At 32.7% G+C, this 14,944-nt stretch overlaps 1 protein-coding gene across 1 annotated transcript in view; it reads left to right on the forward strand.

Annotated features, from left to right (window-relative positions):
- Window positions 1-12,689, forward strand: part of LOC111629297 (RNA-binding protein 25-like) — a 14,176-nt gene extending 1,487 nt beyond the window's left edge. The window contains exon 2 of the mRNA XM_023373182.1: window positions 12,316-12,689. Within this exon, the coding sequence (XP_023228950.1) occupies window positions 12,316-12,689 (374 nt within the window). The remainder of the gene's footprint in view (window positions 1-12,315) is intronic.
- Window positions 12,690-14,944: the final 2,255 nt, after the last annotated feature.

Consider the following 14,944-nt stretch of genomic DNA (forward strand, 5'->3'; position numbering starts at 1 on the left):
GTCATACTGATTGAGAAAACGCTGATTCAATCATTAGAGAGTATCCATTTTGCCAATTTGTTTCTGAACCTTCAAATAATCTGTATGATACACCAAAAGATTGTAATAATTTATTAAATTTGTATTGCCATAGATTTTTATTGTTATCAAGGTTAAAATTTTGATTTAGCATTATTTGATGTAAGAATCTTATATTATCGTCATTAGACTGTTTTAATCTATAATAGAATTTTATCAGTCTTTTTAAATAAAACGGAAATAGTTGGAATCTGTTAGTTTCGGCACGAATTGCATAACCAGGAACTGTCCTTTCTATTTTATATAATTTTCGTAGGTAAATAACATGGAATTTTTCTAAATCGTACAATAAGTCTATTGCCCAAATAGGGCTTGCATAATATATTGAAGGGATAATTAAAAGGTTGAATAATTTCATTTGTAGTTTTATATCCGTCATTTTTAAAGTTGCACATAAATATATAGCATTATCCATCAAAGTATTTATTTTTTTAGTTAGATTTTTCAGATGCGGTTGAAAATTACAATTCCAATTAAATGATATTCCTAAATATTTTATATCATTTACCAAGGTAAGAAGTTGATTATTTAAATAGTATGACTTTTCTTGTTTTGGAAGTTTAACATTATTTCTAAATATTATTATTTTGGTTTTTGAGATATTGATCGTTAAAAACAGGGAATTCAGATAGTTGTTTATTATACTTAGTTTATGCTGCAAAGCTATTTTTGTTGGGGCAAGTAATACAAGATCATCTGCATATAATATATAGTGGTAATTTCTTCCAGAAATTTGAACACCTTCAGTGTCAAGTAGAAATAATTTATCGATATCATTCAAATAAAAATTAAACAAATATGGCGATAGCGGTTCTCCTTGTAGTAATCCTCGGTTTATAATTAGTTCTGGGAATATCTGATTACAGTGGCTAATGTTGATTCTGTAATTTGAAAATAATTTCGCAATTGAATCTGAAAATTTTTTTCCTGAGCCACATGTTTTCAATTTATTGATCAAAGTTGGAACATGTACTGAATCAAAGGCTTTTGCTATACAGTATCGATGAAAGCAGAATATATTTTCCTGTGTTTTTTTAGTAAGTAAATTTGTATTATTGATAATAACAAGAATAATGCCATTTCTGTTCCTTTTGTTTTTATAAATGCAAATTGAAATTTTGAGTTTAAATTAAGTTCTTCAGTCCATCGTTAGAATCGTAGTGCCAGTATAGAAGTAAAGCATTTTCGTAAAGTTGGTAGTAATGCGATTAGTCTGTAGTTTCCTGGATCTTTTCTGTCTCCTTTTTTTATATATCATTATCAGTTTTACTGTATTCCAATTTTCCGGAAAGTTTGCTGAATTGTAGAATGAATTGATTAATTCAAGCAATATCTGTGTTCCCTGATGGTAGTAATAATTTTAAGAATTTGGCTGTAATTAGATCCATACCTGGTGCAGATTTTGTTTTCATTTTATTGATTGATGTTTCTAATTCGTCGTAGGTAATTATCGGATCTAAAATTTTATTTCCCAGATTCAACGTCTCTATAATGGTTATATTACTTATGACGGTTATTTTTTTATAATAAAGTGACCAGGTTAAAAAGTCAATTTGCGATTGATTTTCAGTATTCTGTCTACGCAGTTCATGTACTGTTGACCAAAACAGAGTATTATCTTTATTTAATATTAGTCGATGTTCAAGATTTTTAAAATATTTTATTTTCTTAGATTTTAANATCACTAGCGGACATTTGAAATTTGCCGACTAGGACGGTCGGTTAACCGAGGTGTCGGTTAATCGGGGGTCGGATAATCAAGGCTCTACTGTATCGGTATTTACGTAAACGTCAATTAATACGATATATCTATGAATAAAATTTAGTAATGAAAAACTAAGCTTATTTTATATCAAAAACACTTGCTGATGAAAGAATAGAGGATAGATATTTCATAACATGTATAATCTCTTTAGTATAAGCTCAGAAGTTTTAGTACTCCGTTATATCGCGCTTCTTCTTTGTCTCCTGACAAGCGCGATATAACAAAGGGCTACTGTATTTATATTATATAAGACAAATTTTTTTTCAAAAAATATTTTAAACTACGTAAAATTAGCAACTTTATTTAAATCCTTTAAATATTTAATAAATTTTATGTTTGTTTTAATCATTTTTATTTTTCAAGTTTTTGATTAAAATTTGATTAAAACATAAATACAATGTTGTTCATAAAAATTACATTATACACAGTATCTCTGATAATTTTCACATTACTTTAAGCTTACATATAAAAATAATAATTACGCGTGAATCAATTTTTACTTTCTTAGCTGTTACATATAACATTTACATTTACTAAAGGATTAGAAGGCCACCACCAATAGCCTTGGAAAAGGAAAGATGAAAAGTTATAGTAGAAGTGAGAAGAGTGAAGAGAAGAGAAAGGTAGATAGGAAAGAGTGAAATATGACATCTCAGAGCACCTGCCGAGTGCCATTTATTAAACACAAAAAAGTACAAATAGCCGAAATATAATGGTATACAGTATAACTGCCTCTGTTTTGAGGCAGTAGGAGCCCCATTACGGCTGAACTCAACAAACAATTGCGCGCGTACATTGGCCAGAAAACTCGATGGCAGGACTATTAACCAGAGGGTGAAATCGTGGAAATGTGATACAGGCATATTTTGCAGGATTTATAAGTAGTTTTTTCTTTTCAGCCCATTGGTTTATCTTACTGAGAAGTTTATTCATGAACTTCTCGATTTTTATGTGCCATAAGAACTAGTGTGTCGTCTGCAAATCCAACGATAGCTATCTCTCAGAGAGTTGTCTTGCAGTTTGAAAATATCGTTGTACAATGTCAACCACAAGATGGGCCCCGACCTTGATCCTTGTGAGCACCCTCTGTTTATGTTTTTGATGATGCTGCTGGCTTCAGTCGTAATGCTGGCTTTCCTTTCTGATAGGAAGCTTCTGTAAAGCCCGTATATATTTCTGGGGCATTTAATTTCTTCCAGAGCTGTGAGAATGATCGGCCACCACGCGTGGTGAAAAGCTCCTCGAAAGTCAATTACCACGGCCACCGTGTGTTTGTTATTGGTTTTTGCATTGTCAATGATCCCCACCATCTGTTGTAGAGCAGTTATTGTGCTCCTGTTTTTGCGGAAACCATGTTGATTGTTATGTAGAAAGCCTGATTTCTCTATTACAAATTCCAGCTTTTTCGAAAGTACAGCGTCCAGGATTTTGCCAAGTATCGGCAACAGCGAAATAGGAATCTTTTGATGTTGAAGGGTGCCCTAACTGTGTTTTAGGTATAAATTTTATCTCTGCACGCTTCCATGTTTGGGGAAATATTGCAGTTCTAGACATTTATTGTGAAATCCGCGATTTTTACGCCGATGTCGGAAAAATCTTTGTAAACAACTCCGATGAAAAAAAAACTCTCTTGGTGAGAAGTATATCGGAGGTCACCGATTGTTTTCACATTATGGTGGGAAAGTTGATAGTGATCGGAATGCACCGTAAGTGTCAACAGAAGTCGATCACGTGACTCATTTCCCACGAATAACGTATAAAAGCTCGAGTCCCCGAAAGCTCCGCACGATCCCTCGGAAGTTATACTTGGTAGATGTGCCATATTTGTCTCCATACTCCGGACCGAAAGGGCATACGACCAACCACAGCCATTTGAACTTCCATCGCCATTAACGAACCTATTCAACGAACGCATATTAGACATATCCGCATAGAGCAGGGGTCGGCAACCTTTTGAGTCGGAAGAGCCAAAAATTACAATTTACAAAATTTCAAAGTTTTTAAGGAGCCACAAAATTTTTTCTTGCCAACAATAAATAGTACTCGCATAAATAAAGTATTTTGATAAAAAAAAACTAATCTATTTATTCAGAATTGTCTTGCGTCGAAAGCGAATTAAACCTCATAGAAACATCCGACGACAGTGTCATTCGAGAGCTTCCAACGGACTGACGACAGTGACGACGCGTGTCACGGGGGAGGGGTGCGAATAAAAACGAGTACAAGTGGCTGAGAGATAGAATCGGTGCCTAATCCTCGTTAATCGATTCAGAACGATTTTTTTTTTTGATAAAATAAATAATATTTGCGTATGGAACTAAAGAGCCGCAGCTTCACATCCAAAGAGCCGCATTTGGCTCGCGAGCCGCAGGTTGCCGACCCCTGTCATAGAGGTATTTGTACTTTTAGAGCTTTGTGAACTCTCTCTCAGACTAGCAGGGAAAGCTATTAGAGCGTCCCTTTTATATAGTGAACTTATTTAATCGCATTTAACCTATGTATTCTAGCTTCGTTATATAAAATGCTTGTTTAGTTTTTAAATCTGTCTCCTGTCTCCTGTCTCTGAAGGACACCTGCGGACTTACCCGCACTCCCCACTCAAATTTTTGTCCTCCTAGCCATCCGACAAGCCGAGAACTGGTTTTACCAACCTGTTGCAGAGTAAGTGGTCATTTGGGATGAGCCCAGTGGCCCACTGCTAATCTCACATTTATTGTAGATAACAACCATAGATGAACGGTATAGCTCTAAATGCGTGCTTAGCGATGTTGCCTGTTATGCCATCCGGGCCTGGGGCCTTCCTCCAGTTAATATTCTGGAAAAGCTTAGCTATTTCGCTAGGACTGAAGTTAGTGTCCAATTCTGTCTTCAGAGCTAGTGGGCACTTCTCCCTCACGGTTGAGTGATAGTGCTTGTATGTTTCCGTCTGGTCTGTAGGAAAGAGCTCAGACAGTAGATAATCATAAGTCTCTGTAATTGTCTTTGTAAAGTTTCTGTCCACTTTTCTTACTGTGGTTGGTACCTGGGAATGTTTATACTTATTGAAAAACACTTTAAAGGGTTTATTCCATGGATTTTGGTTGCCACTAGTTTTGCAGAACTCCTTCCATGAATTGGTTCTGCTGTTATTGATGAGTTTCTTATACTCTTTCTGTGCTCTACTATACTCCTTGCAGAGGACCTCCCTCCAAGTAAGATTTGAAGTTTTCCGATAGGCCCTTTTCTTTTTCCTCACATTCTGTCTCGTTTTTTGTAACTTAATATTCTACCATGGAACTTCGCTATTGTGGTCTTTAACGGTGGGTGCTCTCGTGTAGGCCTGATGTAGGACATCATTAAGTTCTTCTATTAGTATGTCTTCCTTGGTTTTCAGTCCAATGAATGGTCTTGGTTTCCAGGTTTCTTGGATGATGTGTCCGTATAGTTCCCAGTTTTTTCACTTTTTCTCAGTTACGTTAGCAGGCCGGATAGTATGTGCAATTTCTGCTCTGATGTAATGGTGGTCACTCCCCGTGACCTGGTCGATGATGTAACAAGTGCCAATGTCGCCTAAGAGGGAGCTGCTGGCGAGGCAAACATCGATCCAGCTTTTCCCGGTTGTCGAAAAGTATGTAGGGAGGTCGCTGGTGTTCAATGAGTATAGTCGCTGTTCTTCCGAAATCTGCCGTACTGCCTGGCCTCTGAGGTCATAAGAGAGGGAAAGCATGGCGATCGGTCAAAATATGGCCCCCCAAGATTTTTACACTTTTGGATTCAGGACATCTTGAAACGTCGAGAAATGCAGAAAAATTCGGGGGTTATTTCCTGTACGTATGGACGTTAGTGTGTGTGTGTGTGTGTGTGTGTGTGAAAAGCACGAATTTTTTCACCCTGTTTGAAGCTTAATAACTCCTGTGCTATTGGTCAAAAACTTCTAAAATTTTTCAGGTTTGTTTATTAGGAGGATTTATGCTATGAAATTTTGGTGGTAAAAGGTCGCGAGGTGGGGAAATAATAGGGATCGTGCGTTGTATTTCCAGTAGAGTCAGACATAATTACGATTTTACTCATTTACAGTTTTTTTTATAAAACCAGTCTTTAGCCTCAAAAATAAGCTTTTCCATTTTATAATAATTAAAAATATAAAAAGTTTTTAAATACAATATCGTAACCGATGACGCTACACGCGCAGTTTTAAATTTTGGGAAAGTTAAGCAACTCGTTACATAAAATACATCTCATATATGTTGTATTCTAAATTAATTCTAATATCTGGAATTCTTTCTTAAAGACCATTTCGATTGGTCCTTTTTTACATCTTATTTTATTATTATTAGTTGTAAATTTTAACTATTTTTGATTATTTTTAATTTTTATTAACATAATTATTACAAGTAAATAAATTATTTGAATTTTATAAGTATTTTGTAAAAAAAGCGCCATGTATTCCAAAATTCAAATTTTGAATTAGTTCGAAATATCGAACGTAAATTCGAAATTGTCCAGCGTTTCGTTCGAATGTACTGTACGTTTCACATCAAGTAAGTCTTTTCTAATTTATTTAGTGAGGAATTTGTTTTATTTCTTTAAAAAGTTTAAAAATAATTATCCGTTTGATCAATATTGAATGTATTCATCGTGATTCAGTAATTTTTATCGAAATATAAATGGGAATAGGAGCGAAAAAATTTCTATTTTAAATAAATAATTCAATTTTATCTCGAAATATGCTTTCTGATAATATAAATTTCTGTTTCTCTGAGATAAACAGTAAAATCTCGTTATTTCGAAATCGGATAATTAGAAGTCAAGTCTAGTCTCCAGCCAAGAAAATAGGATTTTGCATACATTTTAGTTTGAATCATTCGAAACACGCCTACAATGTAATTCGAAGTTATTATCTGGTCCGGTGATCTTCAAAAATAACATTTAATTTGAAATCTCCCATAATGTTACGTATTTGTAAGAAAAGTTTCTACGCCGAAGGTAAATTTTGGGTTTTGGTTTTAACAATTATATATATTGTTGTATTAAAATGATTATATCACCACGTCAAAATATTGTCCATTAAGGCTGTGTACACACTAGGCGTTTTTAAACGCGCGTTAGCTCGGCGTTCGACGAGCGTTAGTTCGGCGTTAGTTCGGCGTTAGCACTGGCTCAGTTTGGAAATGGACGTGAAAGTAATTGATTGTGTGTGCCTCCTCCATCGTCGCTATAAAGGCAAAGAGAATTTTGGGTGCACCCAATATTACGAGATAGACTGACACATGGAATGTCTGCACGTTGTATCCAAAACTAAGACAAAATAAACTCAAGTATTTTAATTCTTTTAAAATATCTATAAAATCCTTTGACGATGGTTGGTCTCTTTTAGATTTCATCAATAAATAGATCAGTATCGAAATGATCGTTCTCCATTTTAGCACATATAAGCGCTCGGCTGACGCCCGCAAAACGCGCGATCGCATGTACGGTAACATGGCAGCACATATATCTCAAAGCGCCCGTAAAGCGCCCGCAAAACGCGCGTTTTAACAAAAATCTATAAACGCGCGTTTAACGCGCGCTTGGCCAAAAGCACGCGTTTGAGTGTGTACGCCTATATAGAACTCTTGGTTCTTTAAAACGCGCGTTGAAAAACGCCTAGTGTGTACACAGCCTAAAACAAGAAATAACTATTGTCTATCGGCGTTAAAGAATTATTATAACGTAAGCACTTTTGATATTTCATCAATGTCATCTTCAGGCAAAGAACGTAACTTTCGAATATTATGATAAATTTTTAAAAATAGAACATAAATAATCGAACATAGAATACAAATTTTCAAATGCAAAGTTAAATGTTTTCCTCATTCAATAAATTTCTAAAATATATTTTCCATCTTTCCTTGACCCTTTCGTAATTAACTAACATCACTTCTTTATCATCTTTAATCAATTTAATAGAGGTAAAATCTTTTAATGCCTTATCTCTTGCCTTGGCAATTCTCATCAACTGCCTTTCCCCACTTTTCTTTCGAAAACTTTGTAAGCCTCTTCTAAAGCCTTTGCTTTCGCAATAGCCACAGCCTTTTTAGTCATTTTATTTGCCAAATGATAAGTTTCTTTATCTTTAGGCCTTCCCATCAAATCCCACCCTTTCTTTGTCTCTTTCTTTTGTTTAACTGCGGATTGTAACTTAGCATCCCACCACCAAAGTTCCTTTCCTTCTGGTGACCTCTTCCCTGAAGTTTTTCCCAAAATCTCTTCTCCAACCTTCAAAATGCAATTACTATTCAGCAGCCACCATGTCTGTACATCATCCAATTATCCGGGAACTGAATTTATTTTAACATTTTTAACATTTATTTTCAACATATCTTTGCTTTTAAAAGAGTTCGAGTGCTATTTCCCAACCACAAAAGACCCACGAACTGGTAAGGAATGGATTCGTGACCCATTTGTCAACAAACCAGGCGAATCTAGCATGTCTGTGCAAGAAGATCAACTGCTGGAGATCGCAAATGACGGCGGCCTTAAAACTACGTTCGCGACAACAACTCTACCAGTGTTCTGGATTTAAGTCATGGCGGAATACCCTGGGATTGCCACCACAGCACTTAAATCCCTATTTCCGACATCCTATCTCTGAGAAGCGGTGTTTTCTGCAGTGACAGCAACCAAAACAAAACAACGGAATAAACTGGACATAAGCAACACACTTCAGGTGTCATTGTCTGCTATTACCCCAGATGGAACCATCTCGTTGCAAAGAAACAAGCTCAGGGTTCTCATTGATTTAGCGTTGTAGTGAGTTAAAATGTTAAATCACTTTATATTCATTTTTTGGTGTAACTGTATTTTATTTTGAAGGCATGTTTAAATACAATTGAATTAAAATTATTAAATCAAAACAATCTAAAATATAAACAATCAACGCCCCCCTCAGCGGCCGCGGTAAAATTATCAAACGTTGACTGGTCCGTGGCGATAAAAATGTTGGAGACCGCTGTTGTGAAGCAACACTCTCCATTTAACACCTTATTGTTTCTCACTTCACTAAGATGCCAAAAAGAAAATCAATCTGGCTGGATCTATCTCCACTCATGTATGTAACCAATTGATTCACTTTCTTCTCAAAGTAGGTGTTATCTAGCGCAAGATCAAAAGCCACAGCATGATCGACTAGTCTTTCTCTTTCTCCATTCCTTTCTCCCACACTCCACCTCCCAAGAACTCTTCTTTATGCATTCTTCCTATTCCCAACATGACCATTTAAATCACCCCCACAGATTAACCTCTCGTTCACAGGAACACTCATTATAACTTAGTCAAAATCTGTCGAAAAGTTTGTCTTTTCTTCTTTTCCACTACCTGGCTGAGGAGCATACACACACACAATCGTAATGAAAATTCCACCAACGTTCAACTTAAAGCTCATAATTCTATCACACCTTCGTTTAAATAATTTGCTTTACCATATTCACAATCTTAAAATATTTCTTGCTGCTATGCTAATGTAATTTGTTGACAGAAAAAGTTATTTTTATCTGAGAGGCGTTATTTATGTAGGGTTAGATGAGTCAAATTCCAAACCATTAAGAAAATAAACGAAAGGTTGCAGAAGGGTCGAGAGAGACTGGTAGAGGGCGACGAAAAAAGACAGGACAGTTGAAAGAAGGCGCGAAAGAATATTGGAGACGGTGCACAGTGAGACGATTCTAGCAAGACTTAAGTATGTAAGTTAGTAAAATACATTTTTATAATAATTTTTACTTACATATCATACCAACTAAAAACTTAAATATCGAAGTCATATTTGGAGTTTGACTCGTAGTCATTTTGTACTACGGTCACGCTTGGTGTTTTTAGTAATATTAAAACGTTAGCGGTTAACGGCGTTTTCTTTCTTCGTACCAAGTGATCTAATGTTTGCAATGACAAGATCTGAAGAAATTAAAAGATTATGTAAAATATCTATAGTTAATATAGTTAATATCTATAGTAAATATCTATAGTTAATATCTATAGTTAATATTAGTGTTTGTTCTAGAAGTTCTCCGGGAATAACTCTCACGAAATTTTTTAAATTTCTCGTGTCTAGCCTCTTGCACTTCTTCGGACAATTGTCCTATTGGAATGAGAAACGAAGATATAATTTTTGATCCGTGTATTAAAACTTTGTGAAGAGTGACTGGCATTGGATACTAATGACAAAGCGTCACATATAACTCCGCAGTTTCCTTCGTGTACATTTCGAATTTGCTTGTATCGATTTCGTAGCCGAATGCTAGTGCTTATAATATAACTGAAAATCGTTCTATTATGTTCTTGTTAACACCTGTTATCTCTGGCATTCGAAAAAAATCTTGTCGAATTACCGTCGTCATCGTTTCCACCGCCTTTCTTGCGAGTAGTACCAGTTCAGAAGTAGACCAGTTTCAGTTTTAAATCTATCAATAATATTTTCTTTCTTGCTGATACTGACTCTTTCTCGTCTGTCTTGCGCACTTGTCATTTTTTAATATCCATTTGATACGCTATGTGAAGGAAGCATTCCATGAATCTTATGTGACAATGAAGAGCCGATAGGTCAAAAGAAAAAGTTTCTTTATTACATTGTCTCATTTTAATGTTAGTTATATCGTTTATTTGGCTGCATGAGGCACTACATATATAACAATTTTGAGTCAATTTATTTGATGTTAAAGCATTACAGACCTTAGTATCGACCATGGTTTCAATAAACTCATGATTTACCTTTAAAGTAAAATTTTTATGTATAGTTTCGGTACTTTTATCTCGCAAATCTGATTTTTGATGCGAATAAATTCATACGGATTTTTCTTGTCGGTTTCTTTTACGAAGCCAAAACGAATTGGTCTGCAATATCTGGTAGAACTTGGTCTAAGATTTTGCCGTAAAATTACCTTTTTCTCATTTTTGTCGTGTTCAAAAGTTTGTATATGTACCAAACACGACGTAATTATATTAGCGTGTTCAAAATTTTTTTCCTAAGCTCTTTGTATCGACTCTGTCCTCTACTGCCATCCAAACTCTACTTGCAAACGTTGGTAATATTCTTCAAATTACATTTATTTTCTAGAAAAAACTATTTAATTAATACATCTGTTAGAGTAATTAAAAGAAGTTCTGTTGTTAGGTCCATTAAAGCTTGAAGTTTGATATCAGTTTTATCTTCTGTAATAGTAATATCAGCATATGATGTATAACAGACTTTCTTTGTTTTCTTAATGCTGTGTTAGGATGGATAAATATTAATACCTTTTTCTATAGCACTTTGTCGTAACATTATATATTGCGATTTAGTTAACTTCACGGAGGTAACTAAAGCCAGAGGTTCCTCGGGAGAATTTACATTGTGTTGTACTGATGGTCAATTATATGCTTTTTTCAATTTCGTCGATACTTTTGGAGATTGCATAATACTTTTTACTATGTTAGCTGTGTCTATTTTTCCATACAATCTTAATTTTACATCAGCAGCATAAGTAAATTCATTCGAGTTTCGATCATCAATGATTCCTTGAACTTTTCTCATTTTTGCTCTCGGTCCAGTTTTCGAAAAATCCTTTTTGGGACGTCCATTTGTGGCAAATCGACATTTTCGATAATTATTTGATCATTGAGCCATAAATGATTTTTCGTTGACAATGTTTGATATTTCGATTACATCTCTTCCATCTTTGACTTATACCAATGAAAAACGAAGAAATGATTCGACGTCACTCATTTTCCATAACTTGACTAAGATTTGTTAAATTAAATTTTTCTTTAATGTAGTCTGCGATAATACTTTGTAATTCGGATGACCCGCTAATCATTTCATCTTTTTCTCTTAGTTTTTCAAAAAGTTCCCGCATGCTAACTACGAGCCAACACCCTGTGAAACAAAAAAATGGTTATAAACAAAATCCGCACGTTTCCGAAATCAAATATCTGTTAGACATAATTATGAAACCTTCAAAAATCCGGACAAAATGAAATTAAAATGTAGAAAGACAGAAAAAAAGATGCAGTTTTAATGTTCTACTTATTTAAAATAAAATCTTATCATTGACTATTACTAATAAAATACTGTATACACATTAAAATACATACCTTTGCAATTACTATTCATCTTAATATTTGATAAAAAAAACACTCAAAACAGCCAGCGAAACAACTATTCAAAATAAGTTCGAACACGACACTAACGTTACGCTTCCAACGAGATACATAACTGATGCTTTTCTTTTGTTGATTAAAGATAAATATATTTTATCGACTACTGTATGTCTACAGTATATATACTGATAAATCTTAGCTTCTAAATTTATAATATTAATTATAATTTTATTATTATTTTAGTATTAGTAGTTAAATATAAAATTTTATTATAAGTTTTATAATTTCTATACATCTTTTTTGATTTAAAATTATTCCTAACTTTATCAATACTAACAATCAATTGTGAAATCTCATTAATACTGACAAAAAAATTAATTCAGTAACAGAACGCAGAGAGAGACAAAAAGAAATAAATAGAGAAAGAGAAAAGGACAGACGAAAAAATGAAACAAAAGAACAAAGAGAAAGAAGACTTAAAACCAACAGAGAAAGACAACAAATAAGAAGAATGTCGGAAACAGCAGAACAACAAGAGAGGATACGCAGGAAAAATAGGGAGAGAGCACGAGTCAGACGATTGCTGGAAAGAGAAGAGAGCGAGATACCACAGACTAATAGACCAGGAAGAGAAAATATACGAAACACACAGGAGCAGAGTGAAGGACCACAGACTAATAGACCAGAAAGGGGAGATAGGTGGAATACATACGAGCATAATTTATTTTATAGAAATGTCAATATATTTAATTTTTGAAGCTTCAATCTTCTGCAGTTAAATATTAATGCAATATACGTCATGTAGAATTTATTAGGTTGAACGGAAGACTCAAAAATGTTAAAAGAAAGTTAAAAAAATTTTTTAATTTTAAAAGGAATATGTGGAAGACACTTCAAATTAAAATTGTATAGTTTTATCTTATACGTAATCGAATAGTTTACAAGTATTTTATATCGCTGTAGAAGTTTACGTATAATATATAATTATTAGCATTTTGGATGTGTGCAACTAGAAAAAAAAATATTGAAATGTATTTTATTGGCAAGTTGTTGAGAAGAAACATTAATAGTCAAAACTATCAATATTTACGTTTCGTGAAGAATTTTGTCACGAAAAAATTTCTTGTCATGGCTGGAAGATTGAAAACTTAATAGTTAGTTCATTATAAAAATAGATTTTTCAAAAATTAAAATACTTAATTATTTTTATATTTCTTTAAAAAAAAATAATTATAACTGGAATATAAAAATTTCAGTTACCGAAGTTTCTGTTCTTAAATTGATTTATTTGAAACATTTAATGAAAATTTTAATTTGTTAGGAATTCAATTTCATAATAAAGTTAAACTTGTCTTAGACAGATTAAAGTTTATTTCTGTTTTGTTTTTTAATAAGATTAATATTTACATTCTTATTAGAATCAAACCTGTGAACAACGGCCATTGATGGAAACATAAAAAAATGGACGTTGTTCGGAGGTTATTTAGTGTGAATTTTTGTTTAAAAGTTTCTGAAAAAATGGTCTCTGTTTATAAGTGAACTTTGTTAAAGGTGGCCATTATTAGAGGCTTGACTATATAATTATTATTTTTTGTCACAAATATACTTTAATTGATTAATTTATATCATACCAGAAAGTGGAAGATAGCTTTTTGTCTCTCAATAATCCAATCTTCAATCCCCTGACGTTTTAAATTAATTGAAAATAGAAAATGTAAATATTGAAAAGTTTAAACATTTCCACTTTTAAGTAAAATAGCATTAAAGTGGGCATATAAAGCAAACTATTTGTTAATTTTCTTATATTAAATTAATGAAATAGTATTAAAAATTTACATATCTCGATTTATTTTTATTGAAGTGTTTATTTAATTAATTAAATTAGCTTTTCTTATGAAATTAAATTAGAAACTCATTCAGTGTTTTATATTTAATTAATTAAGTAATCTAATAAATTAGCAAATTAATTTTACTTATTTGTGGCTTATCTTGAATAATAATGTCTCTATTCTTTATAAATAAAATTACAACAACTCAGAAATTAAGTATTTACAAAAAATAGTGAAAGAGAAAATCAAAAAGTTGAATTAAACAAATGATCAATCTGAGATGTAAGAAAGAGAGATTAATGATCGCTCCCTGAAGTGTAATGATCAATCTGAGAATAGAACTAATTAGCCTAATAACCTAATGCTCATTATTATACTAAATTAATCAGAAAATAATCGATTTGTTAATATAACTGCTTATGCTATAAAATAGACAAAAGTTTATTTTCTAAATTATAAAATATATAAAATACGAATAAAGCTATAAAAATATTTACATTATTTAAGAGAGGAAAATTATTTTGATAAATTTTTCTGACTAATTAATTCGTTTTTATATATTACATTACAGTATTTTTCAAATTTATAATCAAAGAAATAATATTTTCAATGCTTAAAATTATAGTAAAAGTTTACAATCACCAATTTTTTTAAATATTTGATTACTGCAAACCGTTTAGCCAAAACTACATATTTTCGTCTACATGTTACATATTTTCGTCTACATGTTACATGCTACAAGATTCTAAATTTGAAGTAGTCTACTACTTCAAATTTAGAATCTTGCGAAGTCCGATGATATTTGACATTTGGGAATGGTTACCACTAATTAATGAAATAATATCATTTGTATTCCGTTCTATTTGAAGTTTTAATTGTATGAATTATGCATGATATAAAAATTTTATTAACTGCAAAAATTAATTTTGCTAAAATATGTTAAGAAATTCAAACTAATTCATAATTTCAAATTTGTATATTTTCATTGCTGTTTCAAGATTACTAGCAATAAATTTATGTAAAAAACCTGCCTATATAACTTGCTTAAATAATTGTAAATAAAACGTATGTATCTAGGATGTTTCACTGTACGTGTAAAGTTCATACAATGAATTTTCAATGTAGTTAAATCTCAAAAAACTGAATTAAATCATTCACTTTATCAAGAGTTTATTGTACGCAT

The sequence above is a fragment of the Centruroides sculpturatus genome, unplaced genomic scaffold (assembly GCF_000671375.1).
Source record: "Centruroides sculpturatus isolate CEXI.00-Female unplaced genomic scaffold, Cexi_2.0 scaffold450, whole genome shotgun sequence".
NCBI classification, from domain to species: domain Eukaryota; kingdom Metazoa; phylum Arthropoda; class Arachnida; order Scorpiones; family Buthidae; genus Centruroides; species Centruroides sculpturatus.